The sequence below is a fragment of the Lipophrys pholis genome (assembly GCF_963383615.2).
Source record: "Lipophrys pholis genome assembly, chromosome: 7".
NCBI lineage: Eukaryota > Metazoa > Chordata > Actinopteri > Blenniiformes > Blenniidae > Lipophrys > Lipophrys pholis.
The window spans coordinates 19,253,813-19,271,974 of NC_137638.1; the positions used below are offsets into that span (position 1 = coordinate 19,253,813).

Here is an 18,162-nt window from a genome sequence, read left to right on the forward strand (position 1 = left end):
CACACACACACACACACACACACACACACACACACACACACTGAGCAATATCAGACAGGATCTATATGACACCTCTACTAACTCTATCAGGTACTCTTACTCAGTGGACTTCGGCAGATAGGACAAGTGCAACTAAGCTGATCCCCTCCCACATCCCCGTCCAACAGAAAGTGTACTGCTGTGACCGCAAAACTGTGTGGCAGCCTCATGTGGTCGAAGTAGTGCATCGTGAAGGGCTTACAGAGAGTCATCTTGGTGTCGGTAAATCTCCACCCTCAGTGAAACTGGCCACAGATTTTCACTCCTCACAGGTGAATCCAGAACTGTACTCAGTTTCTGTTCTTTTTTCTTTTCTTTTTTTTTTTTTACACAGGATATAATACTAATGATATAATTATAGAAATGTATATGACAACTTTTTACTCATGACTGCAATGTAAATGAATGAATGGTTAACACCCTGCATTGGCTTATTGTTGTGTATTAACCCATGAGTATATAGTATGTAGGTAGATGAATAATAAAACTCTGCTTAAACACATATTGTTACCCAATCTGTACCAAAAAATATATATATTTTTCATTGTATAAAGCCAATCTTATACTGGTAAAAATCCAAAACTACATCTTAAATTTTCTTATTTTCAGATTTCTATAAAAATCTTTCCGAGGTGCATCTTATTGTATATTTAAACTGATCACCCTGTTTGCACTGTCATAACATTACACGTCAACAGATTTGCAGTTAATATTAGCACAGTGTAATTATGTACTGGGTTATGTTCTTTAGTGAAGTGAACAGGTTAATACACTGGAATAAGACCCATGTAAAGGGAAAAGTTAGCTTTTGTTTTCTTTCTGGTTTAACTTTGACAGTCGAATGACAGAGATGGAGTACCTTGATATTACTGCTATTGTTAATGAATGCCTTTGTACAGTAGTGGATAAGAAGCTTTTCATTCTCCTGTTTTGTAACTTATGGTATTTAAATGTAGGTATTATTATTGTATTTAGAGGTATGAAAAGACTGGCAATATTTTTGACTATTTAAAGTAATTTTGAACTCATGATATTAAAGAGGTACCTCAGGCTGAATGATGTCTGCAGACTGGTGACATACACACACACACACACACACACACACAAACATACACACACACACACCTTCAATCATATTAAATGGTTTGTTGAATCCAAAGACAGCCCTCAAAAAGCTTCTGAGAATTGAGCAATGCTGTGTTTTATATTCATATACAGCAACAGCACAATTCAGAGTGTGCACATTGATTTTGTTCACAAACAAATAATCAACCATAATAATTCAGCAGACAATCTGAGAATTTGTTTCACAAGGTTTTATTTAAATGCAAGAGCAAGGTTGTGAATTAAAAAACAAAACAAACAAACAAAAAAAAAAAAAAATATATATATATATATATATATATATATATATATATATATATATATATATATATATATATATATATATATATATATATAAAACCAAGAAGAAAAAAAACCAATTGAATGAATGAGAGTGGCTGGACTGAAAGGCAAACAAGCATTCTTGGAACAGGTTTTCAATACACGAACATGTAAAAGTAACTGTGACGTTGAGTGAGTCTATAGAGTTAAGCAATCAGTGAAAACACATCTCTTATGAGACGAGTTCATTCTTTTTCTTGACTCTTTGTTTGGATATTGCACCTTTCAAGTCAATGAATGGTACTCAGACAAAGGGACAGAGAGTTAGTCTGTGTGGCAAAAGTCTATTGCAGGAAATACTCAAAAGCAGATGCATCACATTTGGCTGCAACACTTTTGAAAAAAAAATAGGATTCAAACAAAGCGAATGAAACGTAGTGCAAAATTACAGTTTGATGAAAACCAAGTTATGGTAGGTTTTTTTAAGAGATCAAATTAGAGGTTCGCTCTAGAAAAAAAAGGGTTGGTTCAAAAGTGCAGGGTTTTTTTCCCAGGGAGCAACATAAAAATCCACTTTATCTGGGAGACTCTGTCCTGTTTGGTTAAAGTGGCATGAAGTAATAGGTAAAGCTAAAGCCTGTGCTACATTGAATGTAGACGTCAGGGTTAGATCTCATGCTACATGATGAAGGTACCATGGAAGAACATTGTGCTGACAGTAACAGAAGACATGAACCAGTGCCTGAGAGTTTGATCCACCTGGAAACTAATAAAGCCTCTTCAGCACTGGGCTATTTTCAAGCTGTGACATAAACGTCTCTGGCTGCTCTTTCTACATTAATCTGTAAACGGTTATCAAAACAAGCCCAAGACAAAAAGCACAAAACTTTGCATCAAAGCTGCTTGACTGCATGCTGAGGCTCTTGTTGACTGAAGAGTTCAGTTTATCAGTCCACATCTTTTACCTTCAAGCTGTGTTTGTGTCGACTCCTCTGCTGCTCAGCGGCCCACTGGCCGCCTCATGCCGTCTTTCCTTCCCACTCATTAAGGTCCAGTTCCACAAGTTGTTCAGTGATTTAGACTGACTGATATATGCTTCAACATATGTTGAAACACCAAAGCTGTTCCTGTGCAAATAACGTCATTCAGAATTTCTTTAAGAATATTTGTTTAGAATATGCTTTATCAAATAGCTTAAACCATTTTAGAAAAAGAAAGAAAAAGCATGGCCGTGAGATGTTTGAAATGTTTCTGCACAAAGTTTGCGTGAGCATATTTTTTAGGGGTTTTTTTCCATCGCGGTGAGTAACAGACCTCCCACTGTGTGCTTCAGCCCACTGAGTGTGGAGAAAGAAATTAGAGAAGATGCAATAAAGGGGATGAGAGAAAGTGAAAAAGATGGCAAGAGAAACCGCATCAATCACGACCGGCTGCTCCACAGCCCACACTGACTCCCTGCAGCGTGGAGAGAATATAGCCTCCCACATACCATCCATCATTCAAACAAGCGTGACCAGTTTCACAGCTCTGCCACGACTATCCAACACACAAAGTTTGGGAATCACCAACCAGATCTGCCGACACTGTGAAGACCATGACTGAAACCTCTGTAAAAGAAGTCTGCCTGTGAGAAAACTGTCCAAATCCTCTCCGTCTCTGTGTGACCAGGTTCAGATTAGAGGTCTTGTTAGATACGGCGACTAATGATGGAGATACTCTGCTTTGCTATAGCTCTCACCAGCCTCGCCATATGCCGCGGTCAGACAGATGGGTCGATATACATACTCACTCACCCAGTGAGCGGGTGAGAGTCGGAGGGGGTGAAGGCCGGAAGAGGACAAACATGGGGGAAGGGCACACATCTGCTTTCACCGATGAGAGGATTTAAAGTATTTGTCTGATTCAACAAGCAGTGGTCAACAAGCAGAAATCCGATGGGTGACACAGCCAGTTTGGTGAGTGATGATCTGGCAGTGAATCCAGTGATCCCACTTTAAATATTGGTGTAATCCTCCATTTTCCGTCTCCCACTAAATTTCTCACCACGCTCATGATATATTCATATCGCAGTGACAGCCTCTCATTTGTAACACCGCCGCAAAGTGAAAAGATCACACACCTCTGAGCTAGAATGCATTTCCAAATACAGCTTTCAGTTTCACAACTCTGTGTCAGTGCACTGTGCTGGAGAAAAATGTTTTGTGCAGAGCTTTTCCACAGTACGGTTGATAAAAATAAAATCAAACATGGCATCAGTACAGGAATACAATCACAGTGACATATAGCAGGAATAAAAACATGTCCCTCATGATTTTCAGTGTAGTGTGGAAAAAACGTGAACAGATCGACGACGGACCGTTTGAGCATTCAGTGAGTGGTTGATAACTGGAGTACAGTAACTCCAGCCTTGTCCTTGTCACTTGGTACATGTGTGACCGGGCTGTGTGAGCTTGAATGAGTGAGTAACTGTGTGTGTGTTGTGTGTTACAGCGCAGCACGATGCAGTGCAGTACAGTGCGTCTTGTGTGTGCGTGTGTGTGTGTGTGTGTGTGTGTGTGTGTGTGTGTGTGTGTGTGTGCGTGTGTGCGTGCGTGCGTGCGTGCGTGCGTGCGTGCGTGTGTGTGTGTGTGTGTGTGTGAGTGCGTGCGTGCGTGCTTGCGTCTCATGCTAAGTCCTGAACCCTAGCTCTCCCAGTCATGACCAGCTAGCCCGTCGTCGTCTGAGTCAGAATCCGGCGAGGCCTCCTTGATGCGGCGCAGCGCCTCGTGGATGCTCCTGGTGAGCGGGTCGGTGGAGGCAGGAAGCTCGCCCAGGTCTTTTCTCTCCTTGCAGGGGACCCGCCGAAGTTTGACTCCCTTGCGAATCTGGGCCAGGATGCTGTTGGGATCATCGTCACTGTTGTGAGGCAGGGAACGCTGGTCGACCTTCTTCAGATGAAAGCTGCCTCTTTTCAGAGAGGCGAGAACTTCGTCCATGGGTGAACTCACTGTGGAAATGGGGAGACAGACAGATTGTGACTGGCGAATGTAATTAGATCAGCTCAGAGCGTGGTGAAACAATGATGTCACTTCCTGGTCCCAGTACCTTTTCTGTTGTGGGTATCGAACTCTGGAGTCTTCTTCAGCTTCTTGCGGGCGCTCACCAGCTGGCTGCTGTCAAAGAAGCGAGGGATGAATGGGCCAAGTGGGGACAGAGTGAGCTCCTCTCCTGCACCCTTCCCTTCAACCTTCTGTCCATGTCGTCCTGGGCTCCCCGAAGGTGACAAGTCCTCCTTTGTTGGCAGGGGTGGCGGAGGCGGGGGTGGAGGAGGAGGGGAAATGGGAGACACCAACAGCGAGGACAAGGAGCAGGGCGAGCAGGAGGAGTCTGCGGGACTGGGCACGGGCAGTGGAGGGAGTGAGACGGTGAGGTTGGTGACGGGCTGAGTGGTGAGCGTGGCGCCGGGGCTGGGGTCTGTCTGCACGCTGGTGCTCAGACACAGCGGCTGGCTCTGCGTCTGGATGCAGACAGAGTCCACGTGCTCCTCCCTTTCGCTCAGACAACTCATTTCCATGCTTCTCCCTCGCTCTCGTCTCCGTGTGTGAGCCACACGGAGTCGGGTGGACTTCAGAATCACCTGACCGGGGTACCGCTGGAGAAAACACACAATGATAAACAGGAGACAGTCAGTAAAACAATGAATTAAATATGCAAAGAAACTTTCAGACAATGAGCGGGCTCCTACCTGTTTGAAAGTGCGAAGTCTGTCTAGAGTTCTCTGCCTTTCTTGACTTACTCTGCTGGTTTTCCTTTCTTCATCTTCTTCTGCATTTCTCAGCTGGGAAATGTAGGGGTTTACAGTCGGAGAGAATGAATGATTTTAGTCTACCTGTATAGAGTGATGCATTCCTCTTCTATTAAATCACTTAATCCAATTCAGGGTTGGACATTAGAGTTTGTAAACTCCACAAGAGTGTTAACCCCTACAAGCCAAGTATTAGAAAATCTTGCACCTGTAAGACTTGGTGGGATATGGAGTCCCTGGTTTGACGTCTCAGCTGTTTCTGGGTGTGATTTGAGACACAAATCTCCTACAAAAAGGAGAGAGACAAAAAAGTCAGCACGGATCTGTTGCATCAAAAGTCTGATGATCAGGGCAGCATAACATTATTCCTAAATATGTTTTATCGATTCACTGATGTGAGTCATGATGTTGTGGTTAAAAACATTGGTTCAAGTAGAAGTATGTATAAGTATAATGCTCTAAATGAATGACAATCCAAGTGAGTAAAGCACACACACCCTCTTGTTCCTCAGGTAGGATCGCTTGGCAGTGATGCGCCCTCTTCGTGCCTCCAGCTGTCGAGCGCTGACCTTAAGTCTGCGCAGCTCCTCTCTCACTGCAGTATCATCCCCTGTTATATCATCTGCACTTTCAAAGGCATCATAGTACACCACCTCATCCTGACGCTCTGAAAGCACACATGCATAAATACCAGAGGTGGAAAGAGTACGGAAAAGTTGTACTCAAGGACGATTGTGCCGACGATGCTTCAATTGTACTCAGAAGAAAAAATTGTTGGTGGAAAGTAAACGTAAAAAGCACTTTGTGTTGTAGTATTGATTGATTGATCGATTGATTATTTCACTTAATTGTATTTTGAATAACAGACATCTAATTCAATTTTACCAGTAACCTAAAATATATTTCTCTAACAATAATTTATATAAATATCACACGCTAGTATTTTTTGGTTTATGACTAAATGAGGATTTTTTTTAATAAAAAGATCAACTTAATGGTTGCAAAACAATTGGCACAAAAGTGAATTTTCTAGTTTTTTGTACAAGTAAAATGCGATTTAGAATCTATAAAGATGTTTGTGTTGTTTATGATTGAGTCAATGTGGGCTGAACTGCCTGCTGTTAATGTGATGAGAGGCATTTTCTGAGCTGGCCCCGACTTTTGTTTATATTCTTTATTGTAAGATATTTTCTGTATTGTACCTCAAATTATGGCTTTGTGACTGTTTTTCTTCTTTACTTTTTTTCCCCAAATCCTGATTTGCTTACTGTAATGCTATAATATATTTTTATCAACTTCCTCAAACATGTTCAACTCCAAATGTTTGTGCTGGTGGGGGGCTCAGTATGCCATACACTCAGTATGCCATACACTCAGTATGCCATACAATGGCAGAGAAAAGTGTACGGTAATCTATTTAGATTCAAAAAAGTGTGCAAATTAAGCCTGCTTAATACAGGATCTTAATAAATTAGGTTCATGATGTCACCTTAATCTCTTGATTAAGATAATGTGAGTATTTGCAATTTGTTAGTTCCACCCCTGATAAATGCACAGACTCGTACTTGACAACAGTACATGGCATTAATGTAAAGGATGAGACTCTTGTAGTCTTAGTAGTAGGTTGTCAGGAGTCTGTTGAAATGAGGTGACATATTCCAAGAGGCTCATCAAACTTTCAACAAAACAGTAAGTAAATTTTAGTGAAAATACCTGTCATCTGTCTGCGGATGCTGTCTAGTTGAGCGGTGAGCAGAAGCTCTTCACACTGTAGGATCTCAGCCTGGATGTCATACAGTTGGAGCTGGAGCTCATAGTACTGTGTTTCCATGTAATCTAAGAGGGCCATCGCATCCTCACTGCTGCACAGACTCTGCATCTGTGGAAATAAATAAGCAACATCTGTCACAGAACAAATTGTGCCTGTGTTCGGGTGTGTGTGCATGTGACGTGCAGTAGCGTCACACCTCCTCTCTAAGTGTGTGTTTTCTCTGCTCCAGACAGATCTCTCTGGCTCTCTGGAGCTGAAGCGTTTCCTTGGCGACAGAGTAGCGCAGTCTCTCCATGCGCTCCACCGCTGCCGTCCATGATGATTTCCCAAATTTACGCTGGTCAACTTTCATACGGTCATACACCCCTACAACACAAAAACAAAAGTCATCGTTTCATATGTATGACGGAGATTTCCACACAGATAAAACATGACGTGTGTTCATGTGAGTCATAAATACGTTCGTCTATCTCCGCTGGTACAGTGAGTGGGAAGTCACCCACTACTTTTTCTTTATTGTGATGACAGAAGTCTCACATGAGCAAATGTTCGTTTTTTTTCAATGAGAATTCAAAGGGAGACATCTATTGGTCAACAGTGGACATTACAACTACAGTATTTCATTCAATCAGATGATGACAGATAATAATTGAACCAATCAGAGAGGAGTAAAAAACTGGGATAAGCAGGGTCGCTCTGCGGAGTAACGCAGCACAGACTGTCTGCTGGAAGAGCTGTTTGATCAATAGGTTGTCCTTGTTTCTTCCTGTCCCTGTTAGAGCACGGCAGTCTGCACTGATCCATTCATCCCAAACCACATATAGTTCAATACCACACCAATGGCACTACTGCGGGTGTGTGTGTGCATGTCTCACGAGTGTGCAGTCATCATTCAGCCTGAGGTACCTATTTGATATCATGACTTTGCTCGTGACTGTGACGGTATGCTGCACCTTTCTGAGCTTTCGCAGTGATCTCAAAGTATTTTACAGTGAACTCCTGGATGTTGAGGACAGCCTCCTGAGCTTTCTTCTGCCAGTCTGAGTCCTCCTTTTTCAGAGCTTCAATCCGCCTTGGGCCCAGATAGTCATTGTCCATGGAAATCTGTGATAAGAGGATGAACGAACGTAGATCATTACTAAACTCAACTAAAACTAAAAGATCCACAACATCTTAGAATTTCCAGAGAAAGTTGTTTAACAGTTGATACACATGTACATACAGTACTGGCTAATCAAGATCATTTAGATGAAATTAAAAAGTAAATCTGCAGCCAGCTACGGACACTCAAAAAAGTCAGAGGAAACAAACAAACAAAAAAAACAATGCTTTTCTCCCATTTGAAATTCCCAGTTCACAGTGAGTCGGTGTACTGACTTAAAACGCCATACATTACTGCCACTCAGTGGCAAAAATGGGTAAGCTTACCACTAAAAAGAGGCACACATTGAGTCAACATTTGAGTCAATCGGTGGTGGGAAATAAGATCATGTGTGTCATCAGTTCCCCATCTGAACGGGCAGAAAAAAACAGCTTCATGCAGGAAAATTAGTAAATTAGGAAGTCACACTAATGCACACAGAAGTAACATCAACTCCCCCCCAAAATTCTTCTTTTTACGGAATTGCAGTTGCGATACAGCAGGTGTGCTAAACATCTGGTCTGCAAGCAAAAAACAGGTTAAAAAAAAAGCACCAATCCATTTTGTATAAAAGTTACATAAAGGCATGTTTCTGTATTGAAAGCAACTCGTCCAAATTCTTTCACTGTCAGGGAATTGATTCAATTATGACTGATGAGCAGACAGAAGTGTAGCATTGAGAGCTCGAACTATATACTGTATAGTAGTTGTAGCAAGACGCAGCAGTGCAGACTCACAAAGTTGTTGCTTGTAAATCTTCACTTGCATCAACTCCAAACTGTGAGTGAATTTGTAAAGATATGGACGCTGAAGGCTGCAAAAACGGTGTTTTGGCTGATCTCATTTTGAGGAGAATCACCGTGGCCACGAGGATTTCATATAGCGTTTCACAAAATAAAAACAAATACAAATAAAAAAAATATATTGTAAGAGATTCCGTAAAAAGTGCACAAAGGACAACATTTTAGAAAATGTAGTCATCTTTGCTGCTGTTATTTTTACCAAGGGTGAAGAGAGGGAAGAAGTGCTGCGGCAAAGAGTTGACACTGAAAGGAGTCTCTTGCTTATTTTGTTCTTGTCCATAAAGGAAATAATGATGTGAAACTAGGATTTCAACATTAATAAAGACCCAATTAAAGTCTGCCTTGTAAAAACAATAAACACACACACTCATATGTCAATCCATTAGATACCATCTAAAACAATCCAGTACAACAGCTCAGTCATAACTTCCACTTTTGGGAAGATTTTCCCCGAGATCATGAAAAAAGATATCATTTAATTATATGGCTGTTTTTGAGTTGTATTTTGCAATATTGTTGAGTTTGCACTGCACTTTATTCAAGAAAATGCCTTCAATACTTTAGCCACACCAGCGCATGCATTTGGAAGACAGAGGCAAAACAAAATCAACAACCTTCTGCTGTTTGAAAACATCAAATAAAATAAAAATAGACAACCACAGACCAGTCGCCAGAAAACTACAAATAGTAGGACCCAGCAATGCTACTGAGCTGCACAGCACTCATTTGACCCCAAGTAACCTTGCTGCAGCTCAGCAGCACTATTCAGCAATGCAGCAGTATCACTTGCCTCTGCAACTTCCGGATGTCTGAGTCTGAACAGAGCAAATTACTTTTTTCGTTGTTTTTCATCCGTCCACGTCCTTATATCCTGCAGTTGTTGACTGACTGCACATGCACTGATTTGTGAAGTCTTAATAAAAACCAGGACGGTTCTCATTTTGTAATCTTGTGAATACACAAAGCTAAAATATTGGTTGAATTGTTTGGAAGATCTTGTAAATATTTTCTCTCAGACAAAAAAATAATTAAACTATGTTCTGCGTCTATATTCTTAAATACTATATATAAAATATATACGTGACAGCCAAAACATCTCAAATTGAAGATTCTGTCAAATTGTTAAAACTCTATCAATTAATGGCTGCAAATAATGACCATGATATGTTTAAAGGAAAAACCTAAAGACTGGTCCTCCTAACAGGCACCAGAGAAATTCAAAGGGAGGAGCTAAAGAAGACCACACTGTCCTCGAGCTATAAATAGATCCGGAAGTACAACTCTAACTCTCTCTCTCGACCACTCACACTCACAGGAGGTTCCATGGTGTAATGGTTAGCACTCTGGACTCTGAATCCAGCGATCCGAGTTCAAATCTCGGTGGGACCTGTGTTTTGTTTGTTTTAAAGCTTCCTGTCAGGCAGAGCCTCTCTGGGTGGCCTTGTGCTGACATGTTTGTGAGCACTGCAGTGAAAACCAGTGAGTGTGTAGCAGCAGAGACAAAAGGTTAGAGGGAGAGTCACTTATCTAACTCTCAATTCTGATTCAGTACAAACATGAGCAGATAAAAACAATCGCAGATAGGTTGCTAACGCGACAGTGAAGCGGACACTGGATTTCCACACGTCAACTGGAGTCCATATTTGTGTTTCTACGTCTCTGAGCCTCCTGCTCTCAGTGTGTCAGCAAGACCGACCTGTCCCTGCAGTAAAACTATAGGGCCACAAGCAGCATGTTTTATTTATTTCTCTGTGAGACGACAGGGAATCGGAGATCCTCAGGGCTCCGTTCCAGGTGATGGCATGTCATGGAAGTGCCACATGTCGACATTTGTCGAGACATGTCGAGAAAAGAACAAAAATTAGTGTGGTGATCACGTTCAGTGCTCCACCTCAACTCGACTGTGGATATGAAGCAGCACTCTGATAACGAAGACTCATTTCTGCAAGTGAGTCACGGAGCTAATAATAAATATACCAACAGCATAGAAAACACTGAATAGAGCTTTTCCGTTATCTATTCACTCACCAGACTCCCCCTTCCTTTTGTAATTAAATCCATCGTCTTTTTTTTGATGAGAATATACAGGATAAGGTTTCCTTCTTAATACAGTGCAGTCAGACATGCACATACACAATGTGGCATAGACGCAGAGCAGGGTCTATTTTAAGAACTTGGTGTGACCACCAATTGTGTTTAATGACCTTCATCGTCTGTGCCTGGAGACAATTACAGAAAACACACTGAATCTCAGCCAGCGACTCCAAATGAGCATATATAACACCAAAAAGGGACAAAGAAGTCTCACACGGGTCTTAACACATTTTATATTAACTATCTAAGAAGGATGGCAGAATTTACAGATTGGTCATCAATATTTAGTGTGACTCAGAGGTTCATAAAATATCAATAAAATTTCATAGAATTATTTGGCAAACAGTTACCTTGATCTGCTGCCTGCGCAGCATGGCTAATTCCCTCATGTCTCTGAAGGGCTGCAGCAGGTACTGGTACAGTTGTGTGGAGGCTTCCAGCAGACCTCCAAAGGCCTGGTCTTCTTCATCATAGAGCTCCAGCAGTTCCACCATACTGTCCATGCTCCTGTGTTTCTCCAGCAGCTGCAACACACGAGAACAAGAAGTCAGTCGTCTGCTGTTGAGTTTTTCAAATAATGATGAAGATGACTGAACAAAGTTTGCAACAAAAGCAACAAGATGAAACGTGTCACCAGCCGCTAATATTCTTCTGAGGCTTTTGACTGTGAAGGATTACAATAGTGGGTTCCAGATTTTGGTGCAAAGCCGTACTGTAACACATTACACCCACTGCTGATCGTTTAGCATTCATCCAGCACTACGTGAGAACTTGGTCCTCGCTGTGGGACTGTGAGGACGCTTTGTGTAACTGTAAATAATAGGAGTATATCTGAATGCATAGACTGTGGGTAAATGAGCAGAGCCTTTCCTGCTGCTGGGAACAAGATCAATACACACACATTTTTCCCAGACTGAACACTCCTGTAGGGTACCAGCAAGCACTAAAATAGCCATTAACTCAGCCCTCAAATGGAGTGGGGGGATCGATAGGTCAGTGTGTGTGTGTGTGTGTGTGTGTGTGTGTGTGTGTGTGTGTGTGTGTGTGTGTGTGTGTGTGTGTGTGTGTGTGTGTGTGTGTGTGTGTGTGTGTGTGTGTGTGTGTGTGTGTGTGTGTGTGTGTGAGAAAAAGAGAGAGAGAGAGAGAGAGAGAGAGAGAGAGAGAGAGAGAGAGAGAGAGAGAGAGAGAGAGAGAGAGAGAGAGAGACCTACAACAAAGCACTTTTGGAATGATTGAAGGACACAGCACTGCCCCCACATCCAGAGGAGTCCAGGTTAGGATTAGGAGTTCTGCATCCACCTTCAACTAAACTGAACTGGGACTCCTCAACTGACAAAAAACTTTTAGAAACAATTGGGACAAATTAGCTCTTTCTCGTCAGTGCACCTTCTGCGAGACTGAACGTTCTGCTCTTTGTTTTGTTTATTTCTCAGGAAAGGTAAAAAGTCCACACTTCTTGTCTGTGTATGGTTTGTGGTTTTATTCTGAGTGTGTGACTACAAGAGCGACAAGAGCGAGAGTGGGGCTGACCGGGTGGACATGTATTGTAAATTATACGTCTTACCATGTCTTTTCACTGTCAGAAAGGATATACTTTGGAGACATTCTCATTTTCACATCAACAACTGTTCTCTTTCACTCTTTATACTTGTTACATCCGTTATCATATCGTCACTGCGTTACTCGTTTTAGTTCAGGGCCACATAGCGCCAAATATAGAAACTCCAAGTGGGGTAGTGCAGAAAAGAATAGCATAATAACATCTGAAGATCAACAACTCCAAAATGGTTCTTTGCTTCCTTTCAAAGAATTATGGATAATGTGATATTTCCTCTGGTGAAAATACACTGAAATGTACACAAAGTATCTTCCACATTTAATAGATTGCACATAACGTCCTGACTTGACGCTTCGTCTGTCCAAACCTGCTGAACGGTCTGACATCGTGCCTGCCACAGTGTTTCTCTTCAGAGTAATGTTGGAAAAAGTTTGTGGTTTATATTTATCTCCATCTTTTAGCATGATTCTTCTCACAAATGTGCGATTACAGTCTGACTTTGGCGATAACTCCACGCAATAAGACAAAAGATTCTATGCCTAAGCCTGTTCTTTGTAAAGGCACTCTGTCGGGGAAAAATAAGAACACTAGAGATAATTATGCTTTAATTACTTGCTGCAGGGTGAAGTCAGAATGCATTCACAAGACATCCCAATCATTAGAAAAAAAATGGCTACACCACACCGCTATTTTCTTTGTCAATACTTATGTGTATTTGAAAGAACTCTAATCCATAAGTACAAGTAACACATAAAGCTGATGCAGCTCGCTTGATGGTGGCTGGGACTAATATGTGGTGATGCTGATCATTGAAAAGACTTCCATCAAGAGTCTATCTCTCTCTCTCTCTCTCTCTCTCTCTCTCTCTCTCTCTCTCTCTCTCTCTCTCTCTCTCTCTCTCTCTCTCTCTCTCTCTCTCTCTGTCTCACCTTCCCTCTTCCTCTGTCTCGCTCCACAATGTGACAGCCAATGGGCGTCAATATAATGCCTGTTTATATTAAGAGCAGCTCAGCCATCAGAAGCCTGACCTGGAGTGTGTCTCCACTGTGTACATACCACACAATAAGACTGTCACTCTGTGCACACTCATAAATTATATACCATTGGTGGAAGTATTTGAGAATAGAAATACAATTGTATTGTTACTGTAAGTTACTCTATTTAAGTACAACTTTTGTGTAGCTATACCTTATTTCAGCATTTTATCATCAAGATGACTCCAACTCTTTACATTTAAATCGCAACTTTCTATAAAAGTTTTGACATATAAGAAACAATCTTAGTTGGTTTATATCAAAATAGCTTTTACTTCTACGTCACTGAATAGCAGCATGACAGAGTTGATTACAGAGAAAAGACTGCTGACTATGATGATGATATCTGTGAATATAAGAACTAGTAGCAGCACAGGCCTCAGTGAATCAGATAACACAGGGCGGAGCAGATTCAGATAAGAAAGACGTTTCCCATCCATGGCCTTATTTAATAGAATTGTTTCAGGCTGCCAGCTTGAACTAAAGACACAACAAGGAATATTGTCCTTGAAAGGATGATTTCTTTATACTCTTAGATGTTTTGAATGTCTGGGAAGCTGCAATTTGAACTTTTAATTGAGTGAGAGTTGAGTACATCTGCTTTTATGAGATTTTCTACACTAATATCTGTACTTAACCTTTGAAATAAAGAACAAAGAACATGCACTCAGCCCCATTTATGCAGGTCTTTCCGTCCTAACACGATTGTTTTGTTATAGTCGTAGTCTATGATTAGTGGGTTGGACTTCATTTCGTACATTGAGACAACAACACTGGGACATTTTTATCTGCAAAGAAATATCAGCTCGATTAGCTCAATTCTTTTATACATTTGAATTAAGTAAGTTCTCAGCTGTGCTTTTCCAGGTTACTGTTTTTCAGTGAACCAAAGGTTTGGACAGATTCGAAAAAAGACATTTTTATACTCGAACTCCCTGGTTGTAGGGTCATTTAGAAAAAGGATCTCAAACTAGAAACCCTTTCAAGCATCAAATTCAAATGAATGAAATTACAGATTATCATGAGATGCTGGAGAGGTGGGTGTTGCTCCTATGTATGATCATCTGCACTGTGTTTTATTGTGCTACTTTTATACATGTTGAGTAGGTCTGAAACGTCTCGTAGAACAATCGAGCTGGACTGGCTTTGGCTCAGAGGGGACAGAGAGTCAGATTCCAAACCAACCAACGAGTCCGACCCCCCATTTACCCTGTCCAAGTGTTCTTGGGCAAATCACCAAACCCCCAGTGGCTCCCAATGGTGTGAGTGTGTGAATGATTGTGTAAATTTTCATCCACCCCTTGTCTGTCTGCTGCACCCTGTGAGGGCAAACGGCCAAAAGCCTCAGGGGGGAAGAGGGTTCCAGTGCAGCGAGCAGATATCCGGTCAGTCATATCGATCCTGGAACCCACTGCCTGTCAGTCTGATCGATACTTTTGGCTGATCTATATACTGTCGACATCTCTATCTGAATTGGAACTTCATAATAATTTTATTTTAGATTATTGTACTGCCCACAGCATCCTAGAAATAGGATGAATAAATGCAAAAAACTGAATTTCTCCAAGGGGATTCATTATTTGATATTAGTTAGTTCTTGATGGCCTTCACCCAGTCAGATGGGACTGGTGTGTATTCTCCAAAAGCAGGAGTACATAATAGAAGTAAAACAGAAAAATTATTAAAAAAAAAACAACAACAACAAAAAAAAACATATTTAGCCATTATGGTGGCAAAAATACTGTTTGGTGAATATCCTCTGAGCAATAAAGACTATGCACACTTCAATGTTGAAAATAAAAGTCACGGTTGCACACAAATCAACATGCCACAGTATTTCACCAAGCTTATTCAAAATGGATAAATAAAAGGGTGTCAGTGTGTTCATGTGTGCCTGTGTGTGTGTACTTGACTCTCAGCTGTGTCAGCAGCCATGTTGTGGGTATAACGTTCCATACAGGACGTGCTTACAGTCTCACCCCAGATTTTTCCAAATCCTTTCTCCCTGGTAAGACTGTGGAGTTGGTTTTACAGACACATCTCGTGAAGTGAATCTCCTCCTCCTCTTATTGGTCATATTTGTCTCACTTTAGTATCAAATATTATTACACTGCTTTAAGTCAGTTCATCTCCTGTAACATCTGGTGGTCCTCCTTTCTCACTAAACTCTTCAAGTGAATCTAAAGATCATGATCAAAGAAAGACCAGATTTTATTTGTCTACCTCATGGAGCTGCACAAACTGACCCGGGGCTGTCAAGTTGACATATTCCAGTGCAAAGAGATATTCATGTAAAATTCAATCAATTCATGAAACCAAAGGCAGCTTGCTGACTAGACGGTGTTTCAGTTTTGCCTTTGACATTAGAGATGTGTTCAGCCTACTGCACACAACTCCAGCTTTTGTGGCAAGAAAAACATCGTATTATTTTATTTGAACAATAAATGATACAGCGAAAGTGATGATTTGTGTAATAATCATAAATATAGTCACAACACATGTCGACCACTTCTTGTTTGCCTTCACTCTCCAACTACGCTGCATTATTTGGTACTTTTATGAATTATGTCACGCTAAGTATGTCAATAAAAAATATTTATATATAATATAATATAGTTCTGTGTGGAGTTTGCGTGTTCTCTCTGTGAGTGTGTGTAGGTTTTCTCCAGCAACTCTGGTTTCCTTCTACTGCCCACACACATACATTTGAGGCAGATTGGTGAATGTGTGTGTGTTCAATGCCCTGTGGAGGACTGGTAACCATTGACCCTAAGAGTGGATCAATCTTTATAAAAGATGGGTGGATTTATGTATTCTAATGTTACTTTACGGTAATATCTCACCACATAGTTTGAGTTTGTTGAACTTACTGTATAACATAGCTCATGTGTGGTCGGTGTTTGGAGTTGTTTGGTTCCTATGGTCAGTGCAGCACAGACATAATTGCAAACACTTCTCCAGATGTGCAGACAGCCCAGTGGTGCAGTGGGAGGACCACACATCTCTCACCTCCTGCAGGTCTTTGTTCGCTCGGTTGAGCAGCTCCTCGTACCCGGACTGCCTCAGCTCGCTCAGGCTCTCGTAGTACTCGTCCGGGTCGTCGTTTTCCGTGAACAGCACCTGCGAGAGGATCTTCCACCCGCAGGTGTCGAGCGCGTGACCGAGGTACACCTGCAGCCTGTGGCACAGCTCGTCCATCTCCGTCTCGGGAACCTCCGCCGGGCCGAAGAGCACCGTCCACATCCCGGCCGGTTCCTCCGGGAACACCGGGAGACAGGGCTCCAGGATGGAGTTGACCGAGCACAGCTGCTGGTGGACCGCACGGAGGTCCTGGAAGGAGAAGAGTCCGGCCCAGCTGCAGTCCTCCCGGCTCAGAGAGTCCAGCTCGTCCAGGTCCAGGCTGTCCATGGAGGGAGACAGCTGGTCCTCCCCCGGCGGGTCCACCAGCTCCGTGTCCGGGCTGACGGGGGAAGCCGCACACCTCGTCCCGGTCTGAGTCTTCATTGGACCTGGTGTCGGCCTCCTGGCCTTAGGGCTGCATCCTTTCACCGCAGCCTCGGCGGCTCCTCTGCTCGGGCTGCGGAAGACTTTCTCCCTGACGGGACTTTCGGCCCATTTTGTTTTGTCCGCATCCAGCGGAGGAGGATCCCTCCCGAAGCTTCTCCTCTGCACCGTCCGGTCGTGACAAGTTATGGCAAATTTACCCTCCACTTCATTCCAGGCGACGATAAACACAAATTTATGCCTCTCCTTGTCCTCGAAGGCATTGGGGCGAACTGCGACCCAGCCCGACTCCAGATGGTCCTCCATTGTGAAGGACATCGCTGCGGAAGAAAGACGCGCAGGCTCCGGGAGCAGAAGCGACGCTCTCGGCGTGTCAGTCCCGGGATGCAGCGTCGTCTAACGGCTGCGTGTTACACCGTTATATCGCCTCCTCTCCGCGGAGATTTGGCCTCCGGGGCTCTTGTCCTTCGCTCGGGCGGATGAATTTGGAGCAGTGTGGTGTCATTTCCCATCGCTGGCCCACCTGCCTCCTCCAGCTCCTCCCGCAGCCTCCTGCGGCCGCCCGCTCGCCGTCAGACAAAAGAGGCTGCGGCCGTGTGTTTGCCCGTCCGACGGTCAGCTGAGAACCGGACACCTCCTCTCACAAAGTAGCGGCGGCGTCCCCACATCGTGCACACCCAGCCGCCCCAGGCCGTGCGTCGACGGTACCAGGAGGTTTCACCACAGACATGAGCATCGTCTGCAAACTCACAGCAGCACCATGTTTTCTTCTTCTCCTCCTCAGGACCGCGACTCTGGATGGTGCTGCCTTCAGGGGCCGTGGGAAATGTCGTGAGTCCAACAACAACAACAACAGAAAAACCCTCGTGTGATGACGTCATCATCTACAACAATAACAATATCACCAATTTATATATTCGTTTTTCGAAAACATGTTTCCACCCTTGCAAAACATGCACACCTATAATAAGACAAGATAAACAGAAATCAATAGATAACTTAAATTCTAAATTAAAAGAAAGATTTGCAGTTGCCTTTTAAAATATCT

At 42.7% G+C, this 18,162-nt stretch overlaps 1 protein-coding gene across 1 annotated transcript; it reads right to left on the minus strand.

Annotated features, from left to right (window-relative positions):
* Positions 1-4,106: 4,106 nt before the first annotated feature.
* On the minus strand, positions 4,107-17,902 carry LOC308112125 (junction-mediating and -regulatory protein-like; the record flags this gene model as incomplete). The annotated part of the gene is made up of 10 exons (XM_080467367.1): positions 16,620-17,902; positions 11,369-11,542; positions 7,934-8,084; positions 7,177-7,346; positions 6,923-7,088; positions 5,707-5,876; positions 5,418-5,495; positions 5,150-5,242; positions 4,510-5,056; positions 4,107-4,411 (listed from the first exon to the last, which is right to left on the minus strand). Exons 1-10 carry the CDS (start codon positions 17,430-17,432, stop codon positions 4,107-4,109), a joined length of 2,667 nt encoding a protein of 888 aa, XP_080323493.1. The 5' UTR covers positions 17,433-17,902.
* Between the last annotated feature and the right edge of the window lie 260 nt (positions 17,903-18,162).